Source organism: Acartia tonsa, chromosome 11 (assembly GCF_053477335.1).
Source record: "Acartia tonsa isolate MP-2025a chromosome 11, ASM5347733v1, whole genome shotgun sequence".
In the NCBI taxonomy this organism is placed as follows: Eukaryota; Metazoa; Arthropoda; class Copepoda; order Calanoida; family Acartiidae; genus Acartia; species Acartia tonsa.
In genome coordinates, this window is record NC_137270.1 from 35,953,145 (window position 1) to 35,980,220 (window position 27,076).

Here is a 27,076-nt window from a genome sequence, read left to right on the forward strand (position 1 = left end):
GCTTTAACCATAATTTTAAAAATTAACATTTCACATTTGCCCTGTAGCATAATGGACTGAATGAGGTACAGACAGAAAAGACGAAATCAATTATAGATGATTATCTTTGTTTAATGTAAATATAGAATAATGTGCTTTTTTATTAACAGAGAGATGAATGTTGCAATGTTATATATTTCGTTTTTTAGAATCCTGCATTTCCAACTCTCAAGAATTCAAGCACCTTTTGAAAAAGGAAACTCTGGAGGTAAATTTTCTTAAATCTCATCAAATAATCAGATTAATTATTATTAAAATAACCTTAAAGTTTAAACATTGATGAATAATATATCTAACTTTACAAAGGGGGTTGTAGGTTGTGCTAAAATTCCGTAGATGTGTGAGTTTTAAGGCTTTAAAAGAATGATAATATTATTGTTAACTTTAAAAACTAACTTTTTTGTCTATGCTTCTATTCAATTAGTAATACACATATGTAGTGAATATTATCGTTGTAATAATGTTTTTAAGCCTTAAAACTCACACCTTTATGGAATTTATAAAAAAAATATTGTATTTTTAGTTGTTCATGCTCCTGAAGTACACATATAGTGGCGGAAAGCAACAAGACTTGGATTTGGCACGGCCTGAAAACTATCGTTATCATGTATACACATGCTTCATAATAAAACCATTTAAATTATACTACAATAAAAATTAGTTCATTTTGTAATATTTAGAAATTGACCAGATTATTATAATAAAGCAACAGGATGTTTGTCTGTCTGTCATGTCTTGTACTAAAGGATCTTGCTAACCTCTGTACTGATGTGGTTTTCCTTTACAGGGTAGCTTTTCATAGGTCCTAGGTAGGTTTATAACTAATTTTGGGGAGGGTACCACCACCCACCAAAGAAAAACCTCCCTAGAAAATCGAACACTTTTTTAATAAAAAATAAAAAAATTGTGTTCTTCTCAAGTGCCCTTAGAGGCCTCTAAGATCGTAGCCACTAGTTAAATATATTATATATGCGAAAAATATAGAAAATTTAATATAAAAGCATGTGTATACTTTAAAGGCCTATAGGTAATCATTATTGATTATATTTTTATTTTATATTTTGTTGTAATTTAATTAAAATAGAGGAATTACCGTGTTTACATGCTTTGGCAAAAGGTTTAATTAGGGTAGGCAGCAAAACTACTGAGTACTAGATTTTAAAAATGGTCTACTGCTAATAAAGAGTAAGTAGGTTGGATATCTTTGACATAAACTCATTATTATGAATGGGACTTTCATGAAAATGATCTATAAGAAAATTATATTAACTATGAAGTATATCTAATTTTTTTAGAGCAACATTCGGCATGATGATGATAGCAAAGAATGAAAACTGGCGGTCAAGGTGCATTTAATTAAATTATAATCTATTTTACGTCGGTATCAACAATCATTTTCCAGGGGTTATCATTAGCCTTAAAATGAAACAAAGAGAGGGGTAGGTTTCTGGTAAAATTCGTAAAGGTTATGTGTTATAAGTTAAAAACAGTAGTAGAAAGACAAAAATTTATGTTAACTTTAAAAAAATATTGTCTATAGTTCTTTACATATTTAGTGAATATTATCGTTCTACTACTATTTTTAAGCCTTAAGACACACACCTTTACGATTTTACCCGAAACCTACCCCTCTCTTTATTATTTTTTATGCACACCATTGCTTTCTGCTGTTATTTTTCTGTGTCTTTACATATTTAGGTTTTTTTAATAGTGTGAAGAGAGAACTCTATCTTATATCATTTATAGGAGCAAACTAGCGGCCCTAAAAAAAGACAGAATACAACTCCCATCTTGTTGTGTCAAAGCAATTAGGTAAAAATAAAGAGTTCAGCTATAATTTTTTTTTTATTACTGTAGAAGATGTAATTTTCTAATTATACACATAGTTCCAGCAATCAACTCTTCTGTAATCTTGCTTAAATTAGATAAAAACACCCATTTGCATTTCTTTCAGATCAAAGTATCCAGATCCAAGCAACAATTACTGTGGATTTAAAAGAAAATCAGACGATTGATTTTTTTCTTGTTTTCAGAACTATTATAAAAAATGCCCAAAAAAACGAAAAAGAAAAACAATCTGGCAAAATGGAACAAGGAAAGAAAAGAAAATCCAGGTGATGACAAATGCATTACCTTTATATGTTAAATAAATAGTAGGTAAAGCATAACACTTATTACACATTGGATTTTAATTTTTTGTAAATGCTTGTCTTATTTTGTATTTCAAATGTGCTTAGATTTTCAAATTGTTTTAGATTTTGTACACCATTAATTTTTGCCAATCATTCTTTCTATAAAGAGTTAATCTTTCAGTTTATGTCCAACCCAAAAGTTGCACTGAATCTGAAGATAGCGAATTTTCTCAAAATGAAGGTACAACTATTTACAAAACAGAGAAAAAAGGGTGTCGATTAAGAGTTAACATCCAAAAATATCATTAGTTGATATAATTTTTGTAGCTGTTCATAAAAGCTTAAAATTAATTTTAGACTCCGAAAGCTTTAAGCTTGTCCTTTGTTTATTTATTTCTATCTTATAAAGTAAATCAAATATGAGAGAGGAAGTGATTTTAATCACCTGTTAACATTGTTCAGTAACAAAGCTACTCTATAATTCTATTTGTCTTTCCATCAGTAACACTTTTAAGGAAGTGTAATTTTTTAGCAGCTATAGAAGATAGACAGCTGAAAATTTAATGAAGATTTTCTTTGTCAATGAGCTTCAAGTATAATTTACTTGGTCCGTCCTAATGTCATTAAAATATGATGCATTATTTGTACATAAATGAACTGTTTAGAAACTGGAAGGCCATATAGAACTCATTTGGTTCTTGAGCAAACATTGTTAGAGTTGTTTAAAGTTTGCAGGTTATGTTTATAGGGGTTTTGGTCGGGAAGGGTTTGTATGTTTTACAACTGATCTATCTATTTTGGTGATCAAAACAAGCAATAACATTATTGTGGGTATTAATAGTGTATGACAGCATTCAACATCATTTCGATTAAATTCAAAAAGGGCTACATTCTTCCAACCTAACCCCCCCCCCTCTCATATCTTTTACTTTAAAGCATTTGAATTCTACACTAGTTTCTAAAGGCCGTTAGTGACATCTTGCAATTATACAAAAAAAAATATATTTTAAAGCAAATATAATTTTTAAAGCATCTTTAATACGTCATCAAGAAAATCTTTTAATAGGCATCCTGGTTGTGGTTTGCCTTTAAGTGAAGATAATTTAACAGTAGTTACACGTGGATGCTATATTAAGGTGAACACAATCCTATTTTATTAAGTATTGAGGGTTATTTGACTGTTCTTGAAATTCTTTCCAATCACTGAACATATAAAGTTTAACATTTTGTTGCTTATGTCCAAGGATATTTCTATGTTTAACTTTGAAGTCTTTGGATGGTTTTAGGCTTTTTTTACCCTCTTTCCCTTCAAATACAGGGCCCCTGTATGCAAGGAGCACACTGCTAGATTGTAATTAAGAAATATTTCAATTCTTTACCTTGCAAAATATTTAGGTAACACAGAATTGCCGTTGCAATAAAAAAAACGAAAAATATGTTTGGGAGTCTAATAAACTAGGTAAATAATTTAATAATTTATTTAAAGGTGTTTACAATAGTAATAACTTTCTTTGTGGAACCTATTACCATAGGCCTGAAGTACAATTAAACAAGGATGACAACATCAATAAAATCAAAGCTCTTAAATGGTAAAAAACAAACATTAACACTTGTAGAGTGTCAGAACTGAACTATCAGAATATTAATTGAAAGTAATTTTTTAGAAAAACTGCTTGATTACAGTATAATATCTAAGGACATACTTACATTTTTAGAACTTAATTAGATAGACATTGTTGTCCTAGTAATCAGTAATCCAAAAATCAGACCAATCGGATAATTATATCACATAAAAGTTTGTTGTTTCTATACTTTAAAATTGTTCTTAACTACTACAGCAATCAACATGGAAAGTATGAAATTAACCCATTAGTGCCGAACCGGGCATCAAAACCCGGTTCCGAAAAATGGGAAAAAAACCGGTTTCCGGCTTAATAATTGCATCATTCTCAGAATGAATCCCCCCTCTACTACCCTGACTTTCATTTCCCCCTGGAGCAGGCAGTTTAGCTTACTTCCGTTTGCTGGTATAGCTCAACAAAATTTGAAAATCATGAAAATTCAAAATACCCCTTCTAACTTTTTTGTTTTTATAGTAAAGTCGCTGATTTTTTTTGTGAAATCTAATGTTTATTGACAAGTACATCTATTTGTGAATTCGTTTTATTCAAATTATAATTTTGTATATGATTTTTTTATCATTTTTTTACGCCCTATTATGACCCGGTTCGGCTTGGCCATAAATACCCGAAAATTATAAAACCCGGCTCGGTTTCGGTTTTTATTACCCGGTTTTAACTTTTCAACCAATAAAAATAACAGTTTACGTCATTAGTAAGGGTTTGAGCCACCCTACTAACCCTAGTAATCTCTATAGGTGTCACCCAATAGTTTTATGCTCGTTTTCTGATATGTAACACCAAAATTTTATATGTTCTTTTTTTGTAGTGTGTGTCTTTTAAAACTTCGAGCAACGGGTTTTTTTACCCGAAAACGGCGGCACCTATAGCCGAAACACTAAATTTGAAATAAATCGCTTCGTATTATACTTGTAGCTCTTTAGATTACATGAGGTTGTGTAGTTTTCAATTACGGATGGTATCAAAGTTCTAAAAAGTGTTCATCTCACTTTTGGCGTTCAAAAATTACATTTTTCGATTTTTGGTCAAAATAACCGGTTTTATACAGGTCAACCGGGTTTTAAAACTGGGGGAAAGCACCAAAAACGGGTGTTAATACCTGGTTGGTATTTATGGCCAAGCCGAACCGGTTTTTTTTGCAACTTTCCTGTGCACGCCACTAGAGCAAAACAAAAAAATACGAATTCCGTTTTGACCATTATAAAGCTTCCCTGAAACTTACAGCTCGATCGGCCCATAAAAGTGGCGCTCGGCACTAATGGGTTAATAGAACAATTCTAAAAGGCCTAAATTTAAGAAAAAAACTATCCATTATGTACGTTCATGCGGACGGAAAAACCTTAATTATAGAAAAACTTCGCTTTTATTAGGAAGGATATTTCCATCTTTATATACATTTAGTGAGAGGAAACATCAGTAAATTGGACCTTCACTGTTTAGCGGAAGCAAAGTGCAATGGAATTCCAACAAACCAGGCATTTTTTTGTCTATCAAAATATATAATGGGGTAGTTATACAAAATACATTTTTAATTGATTCAGTGATCACAGTATTGATGTTCTGATAATAGTTTCCTTAAAGCAGCATTTATTCGAAGAAATTTCATTTTGGCTCTATGACATACTTATGTAATATTTATTGATATGTGACTAATTTTAAAATACTATTCTTTTTATGTAATTGTTTAGATTGTTGATTATTCAAGAGGACTTTGTTTGAGTTTTCTTAGTGAAAGAACGTTGCGGAGACTAGAGCAAGAATATCTATATCCATCAATAATAGGTAAAATCTATTTATGAATATTGATATTTTTTATATCAATTAATACAGAGTTCCTTGAAACAATATAAAACGAGTGAATATCAAAACCATAAACTGTTTACAGTAGTTTTAAAATCTTAATAAATATTGTTTTTAATTAGATTGTTTTCTAGAATATTCTAAAATGTAATTTAACAATCTATTTAGAACTTTATGATAAACAAGAAAAAAATATCAAAAAAATATTTTTGAATGAAGCCATTACAGTTGCCGGGGATGGCAGGTATAAATATAGTAGTTTTGTACAAATGCGTCAGACAAGGATAATGTAGAAAAAACTTATGCATTTAGATACAATTAAAAATGTAATAAAAATCACATTTTGTATAAACTTTAAGAAGTATTTGGCTCAAATTAATTCAATGAATTAAATATTGAAAACATTTTAAAATAGCAATGATTTTTTTATGTATAGATACGACTCAATAGGATTTAGTGCGAAATACTGTGTGTATATTTGCATGGAAGATAAAACTAAACTTGTGATATCCTTTCATTTGATATCAAAAGATGAGGTGAAAGTTCTATTTTTTTAAAAACTTTTATAATTACCTTTGTTTCATAATTTTATAAAAATGATAGCTGAAATAAAATAAAAAAACTATGTTTATTTTAAAGATTGAAAAAGGGTCATCTGCTCTTGAAGCCATTGCGGCCAAGGTATTAACTGTTTAAATATAAATTAAAGAAATTATTTACCCAACAAATAATAATATAAAGATTATCTATGCTTGTATAAAAAATTTAAAATAAGTCAGGCAGACATTTAGATGAATGTACAAATGAACAACCCTATGCACAGATAACATAACAATGTCCTTTATTGCTTTGATTCTTGATTAAAATATGTCAATTATTACGGGTCCAAGATGTAACATGTAACACGAAATGTGTGGCCTAGTTACAGACAAAACACATCAAATCTATAATTTAAATATTATTAGTCTATTTGAGTCAATACTAAATCATTTTGATATTGTTTAGATTTGTCTGCAGAAGATGAAAAAGGATGGGATAGAGTAAGATTTAAAGTTGATTAAATTTGAATTAAAGAATTGTTGTGTTACTATAAATTGATCTGTTTTAATTTAAAAAGTTGTTTTATTTCGTAAGACACATATTTTTATTTAGACTGTCAATGTTTGTGACTGATCGCTCTTATTCAGTTAGAAGAATGGTGGAAAGTAGGAAAATTTTTGTTTCAGATTATACATTGACAAATAAAATCCTTAAAATGAAAAAATTATATTTTAATTGTGTTAATTTTTCTTGCATTAAATATTTCAGATTTCAACAAAGAGGAGGGTGCAAATATCCGTCACGAATTTGACACTTGGCACCTAATAAAAAAGTAAGTAAAGCTTATGTGATTATGCTTGCTTATGTTTTTCAAAAAATTCTTTAACTGTTAAAACGATCATTGTTATAGCTTACTTACATTTACTTAACGTACGGGCCTCAACCCCCCCCCCCCCGTTAAGGATTTAATAAGAATTTTTCAATTTATTTCAATCTTTAATTGCACTTTTCCTTTTAGTTTAATGTCAAAGCTCAGAGACATATCAGCTCTCAAACCATGGTTAGAGACCATCAAAAACCATTTATGGTATTCTTTCAATAATGCTAATGGTAAATTCATTTTAAACTTTTCTCTCATAAATTAACAAGATTGACAACTCTTAAAATGCGAAGTCCAACAAATATGATGAACAAACTACATAATATTTGCTTATTATAAAAAATGTTACATGTTGTTAGAAGTTTCTTTTTTTCATACCTTTTTTTAAGTTAAAGATCTAAGTTTTGATGATATACTTACAAGCAGTCGACTGATGTAGCTGTTTTCTTAAAATACACTTTAAGAAATTTACTACAAGGAATTATTTTAGGTATGGTTGAAAAACTGATTGAATTGTTACAGTGTTTGGTACACCATATTATAAATATTCATAGGTAATTAACATACAATTGGCAATTCTAACATTCCCAATTTAACAATAACAATAATATATCCCTTACAGACAAACAGATTGACATTTTAAAAAAAGTATTATATTTATATTATTTATAATAATATTTTACACTTAAATTAGATTTCCAACCCACACTTATGTGAAGTCTTGTCCGCATGCCCCAGAATATACTCCTGTAAACAAGGCATTTTTGTCCCCTAAATCTGCAGGTATTGCTTTTACATTGTAATTAGAGCTTTGTAATTCATATCTGCATTAACAAATGTTGCTAAGTAACAAGGATGACAACATCAATAAAAGCGAAGCTCTGAAACGGTAGGACAAATTAGGAGTGTTAAAACTAAATAATCAGAATATAAATGTATAAAAGTCGGAAAAAATTGAAACTAAAGGGGTAGTTTCACAAAATGCATTTGAACTTAATATAGTGAACCGCATATTTTTTGCTAGTTAATGGGTTAAACTATATTTATATGGTATATATTTGAAAAAAATGAAATTTTCTACTACGTAGTTTTGAAAATATCAAGACTACGTCGTAGAAAATTAAAATTCTTTCAAATATATGCCATGTAAATGTAGTTTAACCAATTAACCAGGAAAAAATAAGCTGTTTACTAAATTAAGTTCAAATGCCTTTCGTGAAACTACCCCTTTGTTGAAGAAATGTTTAAATACAGGATACTATTTAAGGACATGCTTGCATTTTAGGACTTTTATGATAATAGAGATGCTTTGCTTATAACATTATACTTTGTTGTCCTATGAATCAGTATTCCAAAAATCAGATCGATCTGATAATTTTATCACATAAAAAGTTGTTGTTAAAAAAGTTGAATAACAACATGTGCAAAATGGATGTACTGACATTCTAGTAACGATTATAGAGTTGCTATGCTTCTAAATCATACCTAACTACTACAGGAATCACCATGCAAAGTTCGGAATTGATAGGACTATTCTAACCTGTTTACATTGACGAAATGAGCTAACTCTTTATGATGTACGGACGAACGGACCGACCCTAATAATAGAAAAGCTTTGTTTTTAAAAATAAAACTGCAACCAATATTTTCAATTTCCTATTCTTATTCTAGCAATAACAAGACTGAAGAATGTGTTATTTGCTGAGGCCAACATGGTTGATTACAAACACGCAACGAATTTCAAACACACAGGTATTTTACTGAAAGATTTAACTGATAGCACCTACATTATTGTATGCTCCTAAGTTCCTTTTTTATCAATAACACAAAGTAGGAATTCCCTTTACTTCTTAGGGCGAAGCCGCCAGAGACTAAAGGCAAAGTCGTTAGTTAATTTACAAAGTAACATATCGTTCTATTTATATTTTTATTAGTAGCGAAGCTACTCTATAATTCACTTTATCTGTCCGTCAGAACGTACGTCCGTCGACAAGTTCGATTTTTAAATTTTTTTCAGTTAAAGATATCAAAATTAAAATTTTCGTCGTTTGAAGAAAACAACAATGACGGTCACAATGCCTTTTTGCAGGTTTTTGGCTACTTATATATTTTTCATATTTTTCCCAATATCTTTGATGTTTATATTCCGATTTTCAAAATAAATTGAGTTCTAGATATTAAAATAAAATTTCTTGGCGTATTAAGAAAAGAAACTGCCTTAAAGCAGGTTTTTGGCTATTTCTATATGTTTTACATATTTCACCATAACTTAGGTGTTTTGGGTCCGATTTTCAAACTTTATTTTGATGACAGTTTTAAAATATTTTTCCCATTGAATGTAATTTACATCATTTAAAATAAAAGGTTTTGTCTTTATTCTTCTTGATTTTAATAAATACACTTAAAATCTACTTGTATGTATTACCATCCATGTTTTTTTGTGCTTCGCTACTTATGGGTGATGTCATCCTTGTTAATGGGATAGTTGCATATATAAACTGCATATTTTTTCCTGTTCAATAGTTTAAACTACATCTATAGGACATACATTTGAAAGAATTTTATGCCAAGTTTTAAAAATATCAAGACTTGAAAATCATATTTTTTGAATATGTGGAACATATATGGTGGTCCTTTTTCAAAAAAACAGTATGACGACTAATTTAGTGACTAATTTATTGTATTACAAAATTATATATGTTTTATGGTATACTTGTAACTTATGTTTGAAATTAATTTTCTGAAATACACTTCACGCAACTATCTCTTTAATTTTAGGTTCTCTTGAAAATCTTAATTCAAGCTTATGCAAGTATGCACCGAAAAGGCAGGAACAATGGATATAGAAAATTCAGATGAAACTGTGGTTTCCGTAACTCTGAAATAGACCACACACAACCTTTTTTAGAACTTAAATTTGATTTCTATTTCAAGGTTAGAATGGGTGGGGGAGGAGGGGGGGGGGGTATTATTGATTTTGGTATGAAGAGAAAAGAACAATAAACAATTTTCAAGGGTGCAGGTTCAACATTAAGATATTTCTTTGAAATAGGCTAAGTTTGTTCAAAATTTAAATACCCCCCCCCCAAAAAAAAAAAATATATATGTAAAAGCTGACCATAAGATTTTTATAATTTGATACCATTGTCAAATAATAGGATTTTTTTTAGAAAAAGGGCAATGAGAGCAAAAGGTATGTTTTCTCATTTGTAGACTTGATTGAAGCAAAGTTATTAATGTGATTCTTTCATGTTAAGCAATCTCACCTTAAATTTGTGAACACATTATTGACAATGGAAATATACTAGATTTGACTTCCCACAAAAAGGTTTTATACTCCTTAAAGAGATTCCCCCCCCCCCCTAAAAAAAGTTTTGTTATAAATTTGTTACTTTTAAAAAATGTTTTACTTATTAAAAGAATTTTATTATTAACAATATGTAAATATGTGTAGTTTGCATGGCAATTATGGGACACAATGAGAATGCGAACAGAAAAATAATTGAGAATGAAAAAGTGGGTGTCAAAATGAGATTGAGTAAATCAAGGTAAATGAAATATTATTATGATCTAATTTAATCTACGAGTTATCGGCTTCCACATCAGAGGGGTAGGTAGCCAAAATACACAAAAATTATATGTATTATTTTGACAGGGCCACTTCTGACTGGCAATGTAATGTTTCTCTTTGAATTTATAAAAATGTACACCTAATATCAATATAATTAAAAATATTAGTTAATAATATTTAATAATAGATTTGGGAATAAAGAGCGGCTGAGGCCAATGAGGGAGGAAACTACGTCTAAATGGATCAATTTTGTAAGTTACAATGAAACTGTAAATTTTTAATATTTCTTTTAATTCATTGATTGAAATTTATTACTAATCAAAACAGAACCATCTGAGCAATGATATAATTTTTAAGGTAAAACAGATTTTCTTTCAAAATTTTGCCGATGCCAAAAGAGAAAAAACAATAGGTCTATCAAAAGAAGAAAGGTGAATTAATTTATTTAAAAAAAACAAGGTTGACAACAATCAAAAGAAAATAAGCTCTTAATTTTAAAAGTAAAACAGCAAAGCTAAGAAAGAACAGGCATAACGGATAGATAGACAAACAGACTTAATTATAAATAGGAGAAGACAATTATAAATTTTATTATCAGCTAATATTTCCATAGAGGTTATCTTATCTAAGTATACAAACCTCATGTTTATTTTTTTTCTTAATTTTAGGGAAAAATTGATGAGAAAAAAGAAAGAACTTTATGAAAAATACGAATCTAGGCTTTCACAAGTAGGATTTCTTATAATCTTGAATATTATTAGCAAAGCTCCAGCGAAATTTTAATGTTTGTTCTCAGTTGATATTAAAGTACATGTTTTCTTATTAAAATTATTAAAAATAACAATATTTATGAACCTTAACTTATATAAACAGGATGAGAAACACAATCTTGAAGCTGAGAAAGAATTAGAACGATTAATCAAGAATGTAGAGGATGAACTAGAAGGAGGAAATGAATACGATGACGAATGGAGTTGCCAGGATGAAGTTGAGAGTGAGATGACAGAAGATGATGAATTGGCAAACATTCTTTCCCAAGAGACACAAATTGAATATACCTATACATATACCTAGTGAAAGTTAATTTTTTGCAATATTATAGCATATATATAATTTTCAGAAGAAATGAACATTGGCATAAATGTGATGTTTGAGGGCTGCGTGCCGATTTCAAATGGGTGTGAACCTATGCCAACAAAATCCAAAAGAAAACGGTAAGTTACTATGCATTTTTTGTAAAGGGTATTTTTTGCCGTACAGTTATTTGTTCAAAAACTTTAAAACAAGAATAGAACTCTAGAATTTTGCATGGCAGTTGCTTTAACACTTTAAAATGTAAAACTATGAAACTGATGACCAATCTGCCGCTTCTTGCGGAATTTAAAAAAAAATATCTCTAAGGGGGGGGGGGGGGTGTGCCCGAAGCTCATAAACAGTGAGTAAAATGGACTAAATATCAAGGTAGAATCTTGAAAATTGTTACATAGGCCAAGTTCAAAAAAATAAAAAATAAATTCACTCTTAGGTAAGGTTAGGTAAGAAAAACCCTGGGGAAACTGTTTTTTTAGGCCTTTTTAGGGTCTATTATGATGTAGAAACCTACCTTTAATTGTTTATCCTTATGAATAGACACAGAGTATGTAAGAAAACAAGGATGACAACATCCATAAAAGCGAAGCACTGAAACGGCACGACAAACATACATTAACACTTGTATAATGTCAGAACTGAATAGTCAGAATATAAATGTGTAAGAATCGAAGCAAAATTGAAAGTAAAATTGTTGAAAAACTGCTTGATACAGAATAATGTTTATGGACATACTTATAACTTTAGGACTTGCTTATAGAGTTGCTTCGCTTATAAAATTGTACTTTGTTGTCCCAGGAATCAGTATACCAAAAATCAGATCAATCGGAGTATTAGATCACATAAAAACTAGTTGTTAAAAAAGTTAAAAAAATCATCATGTTTAAAATGGACATACGGACATTCTTGTAATGATTATAGAGTTGATACGCTTTCTAAATCGTACCTAACTACTACAGGAATCACCATGGAAAGTTTGAAATCAATAGGACGATTCTAACATGCCTAAATTAATTAAAAAGCTATCCGTTACGGACAGACGGACGGACCGACCCTAATTATAGAAAAGCTTCGCTTTTAAAAACGTAAAAAAAATAAAAGTAAATTTATACATCAAAGTAGACCAAGATAGACAAAATGGGCCTAAAAATCCCATTTCAACAGGTTTTTTTTACCTAACCTAAAAATGAAAATTATTATGCATATTTTTTTTCATTTAAATGTAGTACCTATTAGACTAGGCTTATGTACTAAGTTTAAAAAATATAGCTCAATATTCAGTCCATTTTGCTCACAGTTTACGAGCTTCCGGCACCTGGCACCCCCCCCCCCCCCATCTTTTATGGTATTCCTTATAAATAATATTTTCTCTACCAAAGAGGACTATCCACGAACAAGAGCACGTGATTCTAAGTACCTTCCAGCATTGATCCTAAGTATTTTCTTTCAGAATATAATAGGTCACCACTAATAATTAATATATTGACGAGAAAATTTATGTTTCACCACTTTAAGTTGAAGAAAAGTAAAAAAATGTTCAGGTTTTTTAGTCAAAATTCTATCAAACATTTTGTTGAGTTCGTGGTGTCTTTAATTGTCCAAGTTGTCAAATGATAAAAATTAAAAAAAAGTTAAAAGCACTTTTAATATATCTCATATGTATGTTTAAATTAATGCTAGTATGGATTAATTTACAATCTATATAACACGAGTATTCGCATATGTATCATCAAATATCTATTTTATTAAAAGAATTAGCTTCATAAAAGTTTTCAAAATCAATTAAAATACCTAAAAAAAATATGGTGAAACATAAATTTTCTCGTCAATACATTAATGATATATGGTGACCAATTATATTCTGAAAGAAAATACTTAGGATCAATGCTGGAAGGTACTTAGAATCATGTGCTCTCGTTCGTGGATAGTCCCCTTTTTATATGTATATTATTGCATCATCACAGACATGAAAGTTTTGACTGAATACTAGTTTGTCATAAATACAGACTGTCATAAACAAATGCTTTTTTTACTTTATTGATCATTTTTCAGAATAACAATTCAAAAGAGCGATATTCTTTCCACCAAACAAAAAAGAAAGTAAGTTAATAACCTAATATTCTTAATTGCAAAAACAAGGAACACAATATCCATAAAAACAGAGGTCTTAATTTAGAAGGAAGGACAAATGGACAATAAATCTTGAGAGTGTCAGAACTTCTGAACGTCTAAATAGTAGATAGATTTGTTTTAGGATTGCATAAATAGAGGATACAGTAAAAGGACATATTTTTATTATTTGATTAAAGAGATGCCTCGCTTATAATACTGTAATACTGTATTTGTTAAAATAAGAATCATTATTGCAAAAATCAGATGAATAAATAATTTTATTAAAAATGTTTTCAAATGTTAAAAAAATAACATGTTTTAAATGGACGTACTATTTTTTTGGAGTAACGAATGAATTTATATGCTTTCTAAATTGTAACTAAAAGTTATAGGAATCATCGTGCAAAGTTTAAAAATGATAGTATAATTATAACATGTCTCTTTTAATTCAGCATGTTTGAAATGAACGTAGTGACCTTCTAGTAACGATTATGAAAATATTGTAAGATCTTTTAATAAACTAATATACATATCTAGAATAATGAAGAAAGAGTGTTCCTGTGGCTGTGAATCGGAAAATACAAGAAAGAGAAAGAAAACAGCAAAACCAAAGAATAAAGTAATAATCTTAGTTTTATTAAAAATTTTGGATGCTAAATAAACTTTACTTAGGTATATACTTTTTTTTACAAACAATATATAATAATTTCATTTCTATTTTAACCTTGACATCTGAAATTATTTTTAAGGTTTTAAAAATTATATTCAGAAAAATCTACTTGTTGGAAGTGGAGGGAGGGAGGGTTATCCGCCTTAAATATAAAAAAAAACATTCCTTCTGTTAATCATATTTTTTTCATTTCCAGGTTGTATATATGTGCCACTTTTGCAAATTGACCGTCAAATCAAACTATTCTTTGGCAAGGCACATTAAATCGCAGGTTTAATTTTTTTCTTTATAAAACCTTGGTTTCTGTGTAACATAAAAAAAAGTTTTTGACTGTCCTTTTATTAAATCAAATTATTTCATATCAGAGTAAAAAAGAAAAGACTATTGATCAAATGTAAAGAGTTAGATACCTCGATACTCATTGTTCATGTAAGGGGGGGGGGGGTTAATGCAACCATCTCGTAATCAGTGAGCAAATGGCACTTAGAATTAGAATTTACATTTATAGATTTGCATGAGTAATCCTTGGTAGGTTTATTTTCCCTAAATCGAACAAAAAGTTGGAAAAGTAACGGCTAACGGCTGGCGGCTCAGCTGTTTTGCCATTTTTTTTATATTTATATTGCAAATTAGTCACGAAACCTCTCTCAACATAATACTCTTTTCTACTCCAAAACGTTATCAAACGGTTCTAGACGGTAGCTGTTGGTACTAATAGTTTTAAAATTGGTTATTGCTATCATTTAACATGAATTAAACCAAAAATTTGTTTTAAAAAGTTGATTCCTACGTAATTAATGATGGATTTACCCTGAAAATAGGCAAAAAACGGCTGAACGGCTGAGCCGCTAGCCGTTACTTTTCCAACTTTTTATTCGATTTAGGGAAAATAGACCTACCAAGGATTACTCATGAAAAAGTTCAGATCGAAATTCGAATTCTAAGTGTCATTTGCTCACTGATTACGAGATGGTTGCATTAAACCCCCCCCCCCCCCCCTTATTTACACGAAATTCGAAACATCTACCTTTATCCTATTATATAAAGTAGTAAGTTTTTTTGTCTGTAGTGAAGGATCTCGCTAAACTCTGAACCGATATGGTTCTCTTTTGCAGTGAAGCTTCATATTGGTCCTTAGATGGTTTTAGGCTATTATTCTGCCCTTTCATATCCCTTTGAATATAGAACCCCTAGGTACTAGGGGCGAAACCTTTAGTAGATTAATAAAGAATTAATTTTATCCATTAAGGTCTGTCAGAAACAAAAGAAGAAGAAAGTTTTCTTTTGCCAGCCATGTAACAAGGTAATAAACCATTATTTTTTATTTCCAATGCTACTATACAATTAACTAACGGCTACGCCATAGAGTGGCCTGTAGTGGCACTTTAAATGTTTGGTTTCTTTTAAAGATAATACGTTACCTATCTATGTTGCGTTCAAGTCTCTTGCGTTAAAAAAATTCTATTTTTTTAAATTTTTCTTGGGAGGGTAGTAGTACCCTCCTCAAAAATAGTTATAAACCTATCCAGGACCCATGAGAAGCTACCCAATTAAGGAGAACCTGATCGGTTCAGTGGTTAGCGAGATCCATCGGTACGAACAAACAGACATTAAAAATCCCTTGTTACTTTGTCTTTATTAATGACTAGCGGCTATGCCCCTAGAGGCCTCTAGGGGCACTAAAGTAGGGGGGTGTCCCCTCCCCCATTTTTAATTTTGGTTAAAAAAATATAAAAAAATTCTAGGGGCAATTTATCTTGGGAGGGTGGTGGTACCCTCCCAAGAAAGAGTTATAAACCTTCCCGGGACCTATGAGAAGCTAACATGTTAAGGAGAACCCAATCAGTTCAGTGGTTAGCGAGCTGCGAGATCCTTTAGTACAGACACACAGACAAACATCCCTTTACTTTATTACAAGGATGCAAGGGAATTTAATTTATATTGAAACTTAAAAAGAGCCTTTAGTCAACTACATTTACAGTTTTGAGAAATAATCCTTCCTTCTTATTAAAACAGTAATGAAACATAACTATTTATTTCAGTTGTTCAACAGTAGAAGTGGATTTATCTACCATAGAGATTCGTCAAAATTACACAAAACAGTAACAGCAACACCAACACCAACACAAACAGCAAATTCTGGAAACAATAGTACCAAAAATATAACAATTCACCCCCCTTGCTCTTTTGAAACCAAAACTAAGTCATAGCAATTCAACTAAATAAAGAGTTACAGCTCTAAGATTTGGCATGGCAGTTGCTTTAAAGAGGTACAATATGTAGCTGTGAAGAAACGTATGTTGAACCGCTGCTCCCACCAAAAACTGCCAATTTTTTTCCTTTTCTCGCCAAATTACACAATTTTTAATCATCTGATATTCAGTTCAATTATATTTTCACTTGACAATAATATTTCAAACATGTATCAAACATTATCAAGTTCCGCCGCCTTTCCTTCACAGTTCCATAATTTACCTCTGTAAGGTAACTGTCATGCCAAATCTCAGAGCTATAACTCTTTATTCAGTTGAGTTCCGTTGGTTTTAAAAGTGTCACTTCACCCCCCCCCCTCCCCTCTTTGTTAGTTTTTGTTTTTGTTATTTTTTTTTTTTTTGTTATTAAATAAATGTTTATTCATGAACTCCTAAATTTTATTCTAGTTATAAAAAGATGAAGGATGTCTGCTGTTTAAAGTTTTATATCATACGTTTGTTAAAAATAAAGTTATACCAGGTTTTTTTGGAATCATTGTTCCAAAAATCAAATAAATAGGTAGGATGATTATATCAGACAAAAAGTTTCGCCAGGAAATAAAAGATTAGCATGTTTCAAAGGCCAACACAGCAAAATTAACGAAAAGAGCTAACCATGGAGGCTGACCCATATTATAAACAAGGATGACAACATCCATAAAAGCGAAACACTGAAACAGTAGGACAAACGGACATTAACACTTGTATAGTATCTGAACTGAATAATCAGAATATAAAAGTATAAGAGTCGAAGCAAAATTGTAAGTAAATTTGTTGAAAAACTGCTTGATACAGGATAATGTTTATGGACATATTTACATTTTTAGGACTTGATTATAGAGTTGCTTCGCTTATAGTATTGTAGTTTGTTGTCCCAGGAATCAACATACTAAAATTCAGATCAAACAGATAATTAGATCACATAAAAATTTTTTGTTAAAAAAGTAGAAAATCAACATGTTTGAAATGGACGTACGGACATTCTGGTAATGACTGTAGAGTTGCTACGCTTTCTAACTCATACGTAAATAATACAGGAATCACCATGCAAAGTTCGAAATCGATAGGACAATTCTAACATGCCTAAATCAACAAATATAAGCTATCTGTCTCAAACGGACGGACTGACCCTAATTATAGAAAAGCTTCGCTTTAAAAAATCTTTACTTTCACAAAATCCAAAAAAAATATTCAAGGTTTACGGGCATAAAGACATGTTTTCGTATTGATTCAAATCGAATCCGATGAATAGGAACCGGTTCTCATCCATACAAAAAAAACTATGTCTAGCATCGTATTATATCCAGCTTTCTACAAATATAAAAATGTACAATCAAGAATAAAAGCAGGTTTTTTTAGCTGGTGCCTTCGGTCAAACAACCCTTAACAGTTGTGTCAGCACTGAGTAAGCAGATAATATATGTAGAAGCATAATTACATTTTTATAATTTCATTATAGAGATGCTTTGCTTATAATATTGTACCTTGTTGTAGTTGGAATAAGTATTTTAAAAATCAGATTAATAGGTATATTATTCTTAAAATGTTGTTAAAAAGTTAAAAATCATCCTTTTTTAAAAGTACGTACAGACTTTCGGGTAAAAGTTGCTAAACTTTCTAAATCCTACCAAACTGTTATAGGATTCATCATGCAAAGTTTGAAAAATATAGCACAATTCTAACAAAATTATAAAAATGTATAATTAACAAAAAGAGCTGACCGTTAAGGACGGTAGGGCGACATACTGACAGACACTTATTATAGAAAAAATCCGCTTTAAAAAAAAAACATTAAAGTCCTTTTTCAACAAACTTTATTTAAAAATATTCAAAAATACTAATAACGCAAAAAGAGTAGTTTCACGAAAAATTAAATTAAGTTAAGTTTAATTAGGTATACAAGAAAATAATTTTTTTTTGCAATTTGTTTTTGAAGTAGTATAATGAATGAATTAACAAGTTACAAGAATATTGTTTTGACATCACAACTTTTAATGCAGCCAGCTCCCAAACATCTATCAACATTAATAAACTTATTTTTTAAAACCTTTAAATTTTGGTTCTTATGATTTGCGTACAGAGACTGTGTTGGGAGTAAGTAATAAGTTAGTATTATATTGGAAATATTATTCTATTATTTTTAAATTTTAAACAAAACGACCAAGCTAATATTGCTTGATTTACTTTTACAAGAGACAAAATGAATTAATATTGATTGTTAGAATCGAAATATATCTTCATGTCTTAGAATAGTGTATTTTTTTAAAAAATAGCTTCACAAACATACCTACTAGCTTTAAAATAAAAAAAGAAAATATTTAAACAAAACATGTTGGTTTATGTTACGGAACCTAAATATAAATATATTTGTCTTCAAAGTTATCAAGCTTAAAAAATAAGTAGTGGCATGTTTTAAATGATGGGATTGTCAATTAAAATTATTTCATCTTAAAAATGTGTAGGTAGGTAATTCAGTAAGAATTGCAAATAAACTTTGTTTTGAAGATGTCGCTGCTGTTTGTTTGAATTTCTACATGATATCTCATGAAAGTAACTGCCTCACAAATTCTTGGTGCTAAAATTCTTTTAGTTTCTTTGTTTTTTATGATCACCCCAGTGATTTTTGTTGAATGGCAGGTTTGATTGATAGCAGTGGTCTGTCTGTCTGCCTTGTTTCAAATTCTAGTCCTAAAAATATATATAATAATTTTATCTTTATGAAGTATTAATATAAAAGGGGAGGGAGGGGGATATGGTGACTCGTAACATGACATACCAGCAATTTTATATTTGGCGCTACTCCCATAGTTTTAAAGATAATTGGGTGAAATCTTTTTGGTTGTGTCACTAATTACCCCAAGTTTTGTTATCTTTTAAAATAAACGGCGGCGGAACCGCCGCTCCAGCTGTTTACCGCCATTTTTCGCCGCCGCCAAAAAAATTAGGCAATTTGGAATCATTTGAGACAATATATTTTTTTCTTACAAACAATCCTGCGGGAAGACTGATTATAGAAAAGCTTCGCTTTTAAGAAAGGGGAGGGGGAGAAGTTCATGTACTTGACTGGGTTTAGTTGGTATCTTACCTGTGGTTGTGAGGCCATTATATTTTGTTGTTGTTGTTGCTGAGCCATCATATTTTGTTGTTGAATCTGCATTAGTGTCCTCTCGCTCCTTGGAAATTAAAATTATTAATCCTTATTATAAAGTAACAGGATGTTTGTGTGTTTGTATGTTTGTAACGTAGGATCTCGCTAACCGCTTATCTTCTCATAGGCCCCAAGATGATTCATAATTATTTTGGGGGAGGTTACCAACACCCTCCCAAGAGAAATCACAATAAATCAATTTTTTTCTTCTCGAATAGAGACTCCTACGTAATATTGCGAAGTATCGTATTTTTTTTAAAACACTAAACATTTAAAGTGCCACTAGAGGCCTCTAGGGGCATAACCGCAAGTCTTTTTATAAAGTATTAAGAGTTTTTATGTCTGTAACTTAAGGTGTCAATAACTACTTAACAGATGGAGTTCTCCCTTTCAGGGAGGCTTCACATAGTCCTTGGGATGGTTTTAGGTTTTTTTTTCTGCCCTTCCCTACTCTACTCCATCAAATGTAAAGCCCCTAGAAGCTAGGGGCACAGCCACTGGTCTTTGTGTGTGTATCAAAGAATCTTGTATACTGCTAAACCTATTATAGTTCTCCTTTATAGTAAAGCTTGGCAAAGGTCATAGGAAGGTTTTAACCATTTTGAAGGTTTGAGTAATAGGAAAAAACGACCCTCATGAAAAAAAATCTTGTCAAGATCTTGCTTACTACTGAACCGATAGAGTTAAAGTTGACAGATATATAACAGCATTTTGAATTTAGAAATTTTATTAATACCAACCTTTAACAGTTTTTGAATAAACAGACTTCTGTCTTGCGGGTTCATGTTTAGCAGCTTCTGTTTTTGATGTTGAGTGAGCTGAATGGTATGCCTCTGAAGCTGGACAGTCTGGCCCCATTGACCAGTTGGGTTAGGTATTATCGGTCCCCTATAAAAAAATAGTATTCATCTTAACAATCCTTAATTTAAGAAAAATAATTACCACTATTGGTATTTTTATGTAGGTACAAATCCTCTAAAATACAGGTTAAGGCAATGACCGATCAATTGATGTACCTTCCAATGCTTATCCACAAAAGGGGGGGGGGGGTTAATGCAACCATCTCGTAATCAGTGATTAAATGGCCCTTAGAATTTGAATTTTGATCTGAAATTTTGCATGAATAATCCTTGGTAGGTCTATTACCCCTAAATCGAACAAAAAGTTGAAACAGTAACGGCTAACGGCTGGCGGCTCAGCCAGTTATCCAATTTTTACCAATCTTAAGAGCATCTTAGTCACGAAACCTATCTCCACATCATACATTTTGTCTCTCAAAAACCTTATCAAACGTTTCTAGCCGGTAGCTGTTGGTACTAGAAATTTAAAAAATGGTTATTGCTATCATTTAACATGAATTAAACCGAAAATATGTTTTAAAAAGTTGATTCCTATGTAATTAATGATGAATTTGCCCTGAAAATAGGCAAAAAACGGCTAAACGGCTGAGTCGCCAGCCGTTACTTTTCCAACTTTTTGTTCAATTTAGGGAAAATAGACATACCAAGGATTACTCATGAAAAATTTCAGATCGAAATTCGAATTCTAAGTGCCATTTAATCATTGATTACGAGATGGTTGCATTAACCCCCCCCCCCCCTTATCTCTTCTGTAGATTACAATTAGTGGTTAAAAAGACATATAACTTGAACCAGTCATTCAATAAAATTACCTAAGGTGATTGAGCTAACGAATAGAAAAACATTGTTATAAAACTTTGGGAACTAATGTAATGAAAAGCCCAATGTCCACTCCCTCCCTGTCTAGAATAAGATTCAGTGACGGGCCCTAATTATAGAAAAGTTATGCTTTTAAAAATCTTTACGCATAACATACAGGGTGGGGCACATAAATCCGAACTTTTTCTAATTTGTAAACAAATGAACATAAAATCGTCAATTCTAAAGATTTTTTTGAATTTTAAAAACTGAGAGGTAGAATAGGTATATGACTGTTAGATTATTCAATAAAATCGCCGCCAGCCTCAATTACCGCCCCTACCCACCCCCTGAACCGCCCGCAGGCTCTAGTCATCATACCCCTGTACAAGATAACGAAATTCTCCTTCATCGTGGCAATTAGGGATATCTTTCTAGTATCAGCACGTTCTTTATATCGTGCTTTAAAGTAGCCCTGGGCTCAATAGTCCAATGGATTAAGATCTGGGCTGCTGGGAGGCCACATTTCCTTAGGGACGTGCGTAACCGCAGGATCCAAATTACCATCTTTCAAGCTACCCTTTGACACGGCGGCTCTTATTTGGGCCACACTTGAGCTAGAACGACGTTTTATACCTTTTTGGAAATGGCATGAAGATTGAGCTAGGGTTGTCGTCGCAACCCATAGGCTAAAGCGAGATTCAAGGTTCAAGTTTGACATATTTTCATTTTATTAATCTAAAATATACAAAGTTTTTTAACTTTCTTTATTGATGGAATACATATGTTTCTCTATAAAAAAAAATCATCAGTTTCAATAAAAGGATAAGATATTGTATAATACGTTTTTTAAAAAGCTAAAATTTAGTTATAAATAGATGGGTCGACCTTTAATGTAGAAAAACCTTGCTTTTGATTAATAATAATAAAATAATTTGCGTTTAAATTAAATTGTTTCTAAAAAAAATGTTTAAAGGCATAAATGTTTCAATCTACTCTCAACAAACAGACTACAGCTGTGCGTTTGTTTTGTTTTGTTACACACACACACAAATATGCTTTCCTTCTACCTTTCTCATTAAATAATGGTGCCGAGGTTTCTCAATTATATGTATTCTATCAAAATATTAACTAATTGCATTTATTTAATTTGTTAGTGGTTATATTATTTAATCATATATATACAAAGCAAATAACTGACTTCAAATGATTTTTAACATCATATATCTATGGATATGTAGATATTTTTAAAAATTTTGAAATAAATGAAAAATTGAAAATCCAGGGTCCATAAGCAGAAAAATTTCTTGGCATTTTTTTCCATATATGGATATATTTTTGCGATCATCGGGAGAATTTTTAATCACCCCTAGAAAGCTATATACAACCTATTTTGGTTAGTTTAATATGTATGTAACAAAACCTTACATAATTTACTATGTATCCACGAGTAAACTTCAAGAAAAATAAGTGTTATTTGCCAATTAGATAGGTTTTAAGATATGTATAATAAAACACACAAAAAAAATCAATGTTTTAATGTGTGAAAATTAATTTTTTTAAATTTTGATAATTTTTTAAATGTGAAGTATATAAGACTTAATTCTTTTAAAAATACTCTTAAAAAACATTAATCTGTAACATATATCAACTATTTTCCAGCTTCGTGATCACTTTAAGGGAGTAAACAACCCTTTACCCACATCCTTGGACAAACCTACCAGCATAAAAATTATCCAGGGAGGGAGGGGATATTGGGCTGTTTATTACACTAGTCCCCAAAGTCTTATAATCAGGAATAAGGTATAACCAACAAGGGAATTAAATCTAAAATAATATTTGGGGGGCATATGGAGAGGTCGTCAATTTTACGATGTGTTGCCCCCCAACGACAGCTGAAAAACACGTATAGGTTTCGTGATTTTTTTCCGAATTAATTTCGTTATTGGTATGAGCTGTCTTATAATAACGTTTTCTTATTCGTTGGCTCAACAACCTTGGGACCTTTTATTGAGTTGTAATTGGTCGATTCATTTAGTTAAGTGTCCAAATTGGTATCACAGAAAGGGTAATTTTGTCTATCATCATTGGTGATGTACGTCAATTCATCGACCATTGTCTTATCCTTTTAGATCCCTGCACAAAATAAGAGAGTTAAACAGACATACATACAGTCAGTAATTATACAGACAAGTTAACAAACAGCAAAGATGACAACATCAATAAAAGCGAAGCACTGAAACGGTAGGACCAACGGACATTAACACTTGTATTGTGTCAGAACTGAATAATCAGAATATAAATGTATAGGAGTCGAAGCAAAAATGTAAGTAAATTTGTTGAAAAACTGCTTGATACATGATAATACATACTTTCATTTTTAGGACTTGATTATAGAGTTGTTTCTCTTATATAATTGTATTTTGTTGTCCAAGGAATCAGTATACCAAAAATAAGATCAATCGGATATTTAGATCACATAAAAATTTGTTGTTAAAAAAGTAAAAAAATCAACATATTTAAATTGGTTGTACGCACATTCTGGTAATGACTATAGAGTTGCTACGCTGTCTAAATCGTATCTAACTACTACAGGAATCACCGTGCAAAGTTTAAAATCGATAGGACAATTCTATCATGCCTTAATTAATGAAAAAAGATATCCGTCCCAAACGTAAGGACAGACCGACCCTAATTATAGAAAAGTTTCGCTATTAAAAATATAGTTTAAAAATCATACAATTAAAGTACAATATTGTGACCATGCAAAGGACAGACCAAATGCTAGAAGATATAAAAAGATAATGCTTTAAGATGAAACCATTTAAGAAAGTTGACAGATATACTTTATGGATTTCTTACAAGATAAATTATTATCAAAGACATGCAGATATATCCTATAATATAAAGTAGTTGTCTGAAGCTTAAGATCTCAATTACTACTGGACCGATTGGATTTTCTCATTTGGTTAAACTTTACATTGGGACTGTGATGGTTTTAGGCTATCCAATTTTTTCAGATTTAAGTCTTGGAATAGTTTTAAGCTATATTTCTACCCCTTCTAAATTTTTAAAATCCACTCTTCATTTCACATATCCTTATAATAAAGTAACAGGATGTCTATTTGTCTGTGTGTTTGTTTTTATGTTTGTACCAATGGATCTCGCTAACCGCTAACGCAACATAGAAATTGTTTCTAAAGTTATGATATTTGAAATAAAAAAAAAAACATTTACTAGAAGCTTTTGGGGCGTTGCTGTTAGTATATACATATAGACGTATATGCATCAATCTATCTGCTTATCTCTATTCAATGTTTATCATATTTTATCCCCTTTTCTCTTTGTATGAAATGTAGACAAAAATATAGATAATGTGAAAAGCGATTTTCCAAATTTAGTTAGAATTGAAAGTTTAGTTAAATCTTCCCGGAAAATTCTATCTTTTCCCAGTCTTAACATTAACATAGATAAATTTTATATAAAAAAGATTCATATAAAAATGTAGGGGATAACAAAACTGGAATTTTTCAGTATGGCTTTAGAACCATTTAATATTCGTAGAACCAGTTCTCAGCCAAACTGAAAAATTATTTCTAGCATTGTATTATAATCTTATAATTGTAAATTTTCATATTTGCGGAAAGCTGTTTTTAATTCAATATGAGAATTACATATTCCAGTATGGCTTCGAAACCGATCAATATTCGCTGGATTAGAACCAATTCTCAGCCATACTGAAAAATTATTTTTACCATTATATTTTAATCTTTTAAATGTACATTTTTTATATCCGCGGAAAGCTGTTTATAATACGACGCGAGAAATATATATTCCAGTATGGCTTCGAAACCGATCAATATTCGCTGGATTAGAACAAATTCTCAGCCTTACTGAAAAATCATGTATAGCATTAATTTTTCCACCAAATTTCCACGAATATTAAACTTCCAACGTTGAACACAATAGTCCTTTTTTTGGATAATAAGGCCAAGTCTTTATATAAATGTAACAGGTATCTATCTGTGTGTACCGAAGGATGTTGCCAACCGCTGAACCGATATGATTCTCCTTTACAGTGCAGTTTCTCAAACGTCATGGAAAGGTTTATAACAGTTTTGGGGGAGGATATCACAATAATCTCAAGAATATCCACCCCAAAAATACTTTTCCCCATTTTTTTCTTTCTTTTTGAAATTGAAATCAAAAGTGGGGGAGGGTCAACTCATTCTCCCCTCCCCCCACCTAGATACCTTTAGGGGCGTTTCTTTTATTATCTATCCATGTTTGTAAAAGTTGGTACGCTTTGTCTATACACCCTTGCTATAGATAGATAGATAGATGTTTTTCTTAGAATTTATATTTAAATATAGAATAGAAATTTTATATTTTATAGCATCATATAAAAGTAACAGGTTGTCTTTTGTTCTGCGTGTACCGAAGAATCTCGCTAACTGTCTAACCGAGTTGATTCTTTTTTACAGTAAAACTTTTTATAGGCCTCTAGAGGCATATTTACTTGATTATTTATCTATGCTTTTCAATTCTTAAATTTTTGAAATGGATTTAATTCTTGTAATGTATTCTTTTTGTTCTTCCTACTGATGAAAGATCTCAGAAACCAATTGATATAGAACACGGGGATAATACAAGAGATTCTCATATGCATGATTCCAGCTGGCTAATATAATCATACCTCAGATCCTTCCCGTTAACCTCATCCCCTCCCCTCTTACTGGAGGAACGAACTGACCAATTCATGAGGACTTATAGCTGGACACCAATTGAGTACTCTTCTTAATTATTTCTATCATTGCAATGGAGAATTTTCTGACTTTTATGAAATCGAAAAAATCCTTAAATGAATTATCAACTTTATGTAGGGTTTTGGTACCTTGAGCTCTTTAAATAAAAACTAAATCCTTAAATCTATGCCTCTCGTGTTCACCTATTTTTCTCAATAAAATCTTAAGGGATAAGACAATGGACGACGAATTGATATACATCCCAAATTGGTTAAAATTATTTATTTGAACAAACTAATTATAATTTATTAAATTTTTCTAAAGTTTTTGATCCAACGTACAAAAAAAGTTGTCATAAAACTTTGGGTACCAGTGTAATCTATTGTCCAAAATCCCTCTCTCCCTGGTTTCTGGTGCTTTATTCTGTTCAATGGGGTGAATTAATTCCGGATAATTTAAGTCAATAAACCTTAAATAGCCATGGTTACCGGGATAGGAAACATTTCAAAATTGTTTGGCGGTTTCCCTCATTTCGGAGCACAAATGAACTCATTGAAAAAGGCGTAATATAGCCTAAAACCACCTAAAGTCTTAAATGTGTAAAACTAAAAGCCAAACAAATAACTATTTTTTTTTTTTTGGGGGGGGGGGGTTATATTTCTTTCTTGGGGCGATTTCTCTTGGGAGGATTGTGGTTTTGAACTTTCCCAGGACTTGTAAATTGTACCTGAGAACCATATCGGTTCAGCGGTTAGCGAGATCCTTCAGTTCACACAGACAGACACAGATCCTGTTACTTT

The 27,076-nt window shown here is 30.9% G+C and overlaps 3 protein-coding genes across 4 annotated transcripts; 2 read left to right on the plus strand and 1 right to left on the minus strand.

Annotated features, from left to right (window-relative positions):
* The first annotated feature begins 942 nt into the window (after positions 1-942).
* On the plus strand, positions 943-11,728 carry LOC145331488 (uncharacterized). The gene is made up of 27 exons (XM_080176177.1): positions 943-1,066; positions 1,335-1,385; positions 1,786-1,851; positions 1,994-2,153; positions 2,353-2,412; positions 2,837-2,906; positions 3,238-3,307; positions 3,567-3,630; positions 5,213-5,286; positions 5,500-5,593; positions 5,780-5,855; positions 6,048-6,147; positions 6,251-6,292; positions 6,617-6,651; positions 6,764-6,816; positions 6,920-6,983; positions 7,170-7,261; positions 7,522-7,585; positions 7,726-7,814; positions 8,703-8,783; positions 9,810-9,858; positions 10,190-10,224; positions 10,486-10,579; positions 10,790-10,853; positions 10,960-11,033; positions 11,271-11,331; positions 11,476-11,728. The coding sequence occupies exons 4-27, from the start codon at positions 2,087-2,089 to the stop codon at positions 11,674-11,676; spliced, it is 1,773 nt and encodes a 590-aa protein (XP_080032303.1). The 5' UTR covers positions 943-1,066; positions 1,335-1,385; positions 1,786-1,851; positions 1,994-2,086; the 3' UTR covers positions 11,677-11,728.
* Positions 11,727-17,114, plus strand: LOC145331489 (uncharacterized). 2 transcript variants are annotated; one of them, XM_080176178.1, is made up of 6 exons: positions 11,727-11,816; positions 13,744-13,791; positions 14,341-14,422; positions 14,670-14,744; positions 15,723-15,776; positions 16,516-17,114. In XM_080176178.1, the coding sequence occupies exons 1-6, from the start codon at positions 11,728-11,730 to the stop codon at positions 16,681-16,683; spliced, it is 516 nt and encodes a 171-aa protein (XP_080032304.1). In that variant the 5' UTR covers position 11,727; the 3' UTR covers positions 16,684-17,114. The 2 variants fall into 2 exon arrangements, with proteins under 2 accessions (XP_080032304.1, XP_080032306.1); XM_080176180.1 differs by having other exon boundaries at positions 15,732-15,776; positions 16,516-16,830.
* Positions 17,115-18,522: 1,408 nt separating this feature from the next.
* LOC145331490 (uncharacterized) lies at positions 18,523-22,286 on the minus strand. Its single transcript, XM_080176181.1, has 4 exons — positions 22,168-22,286; positions 20,614-20,761; positions 19,811-19,898; positions 18,523-19,413 (listed from the first exon to the last, which is right to left on the minus strand). The coding sequence occupies exons 1-4, from the start codon at positions 22,215-22,217 to the stop codon at positions 19,334-19,336; spliced, it is 366 nt and encodes a 121-aa protein (XP_080032307.1). The 5' UTR covers positions 22,218-22,286; the 3' UTR covers positions 18,523-19,333.
* Between the last annotated feature and the right edge of the window lie 4,790 nt (positions 22,287-27,076).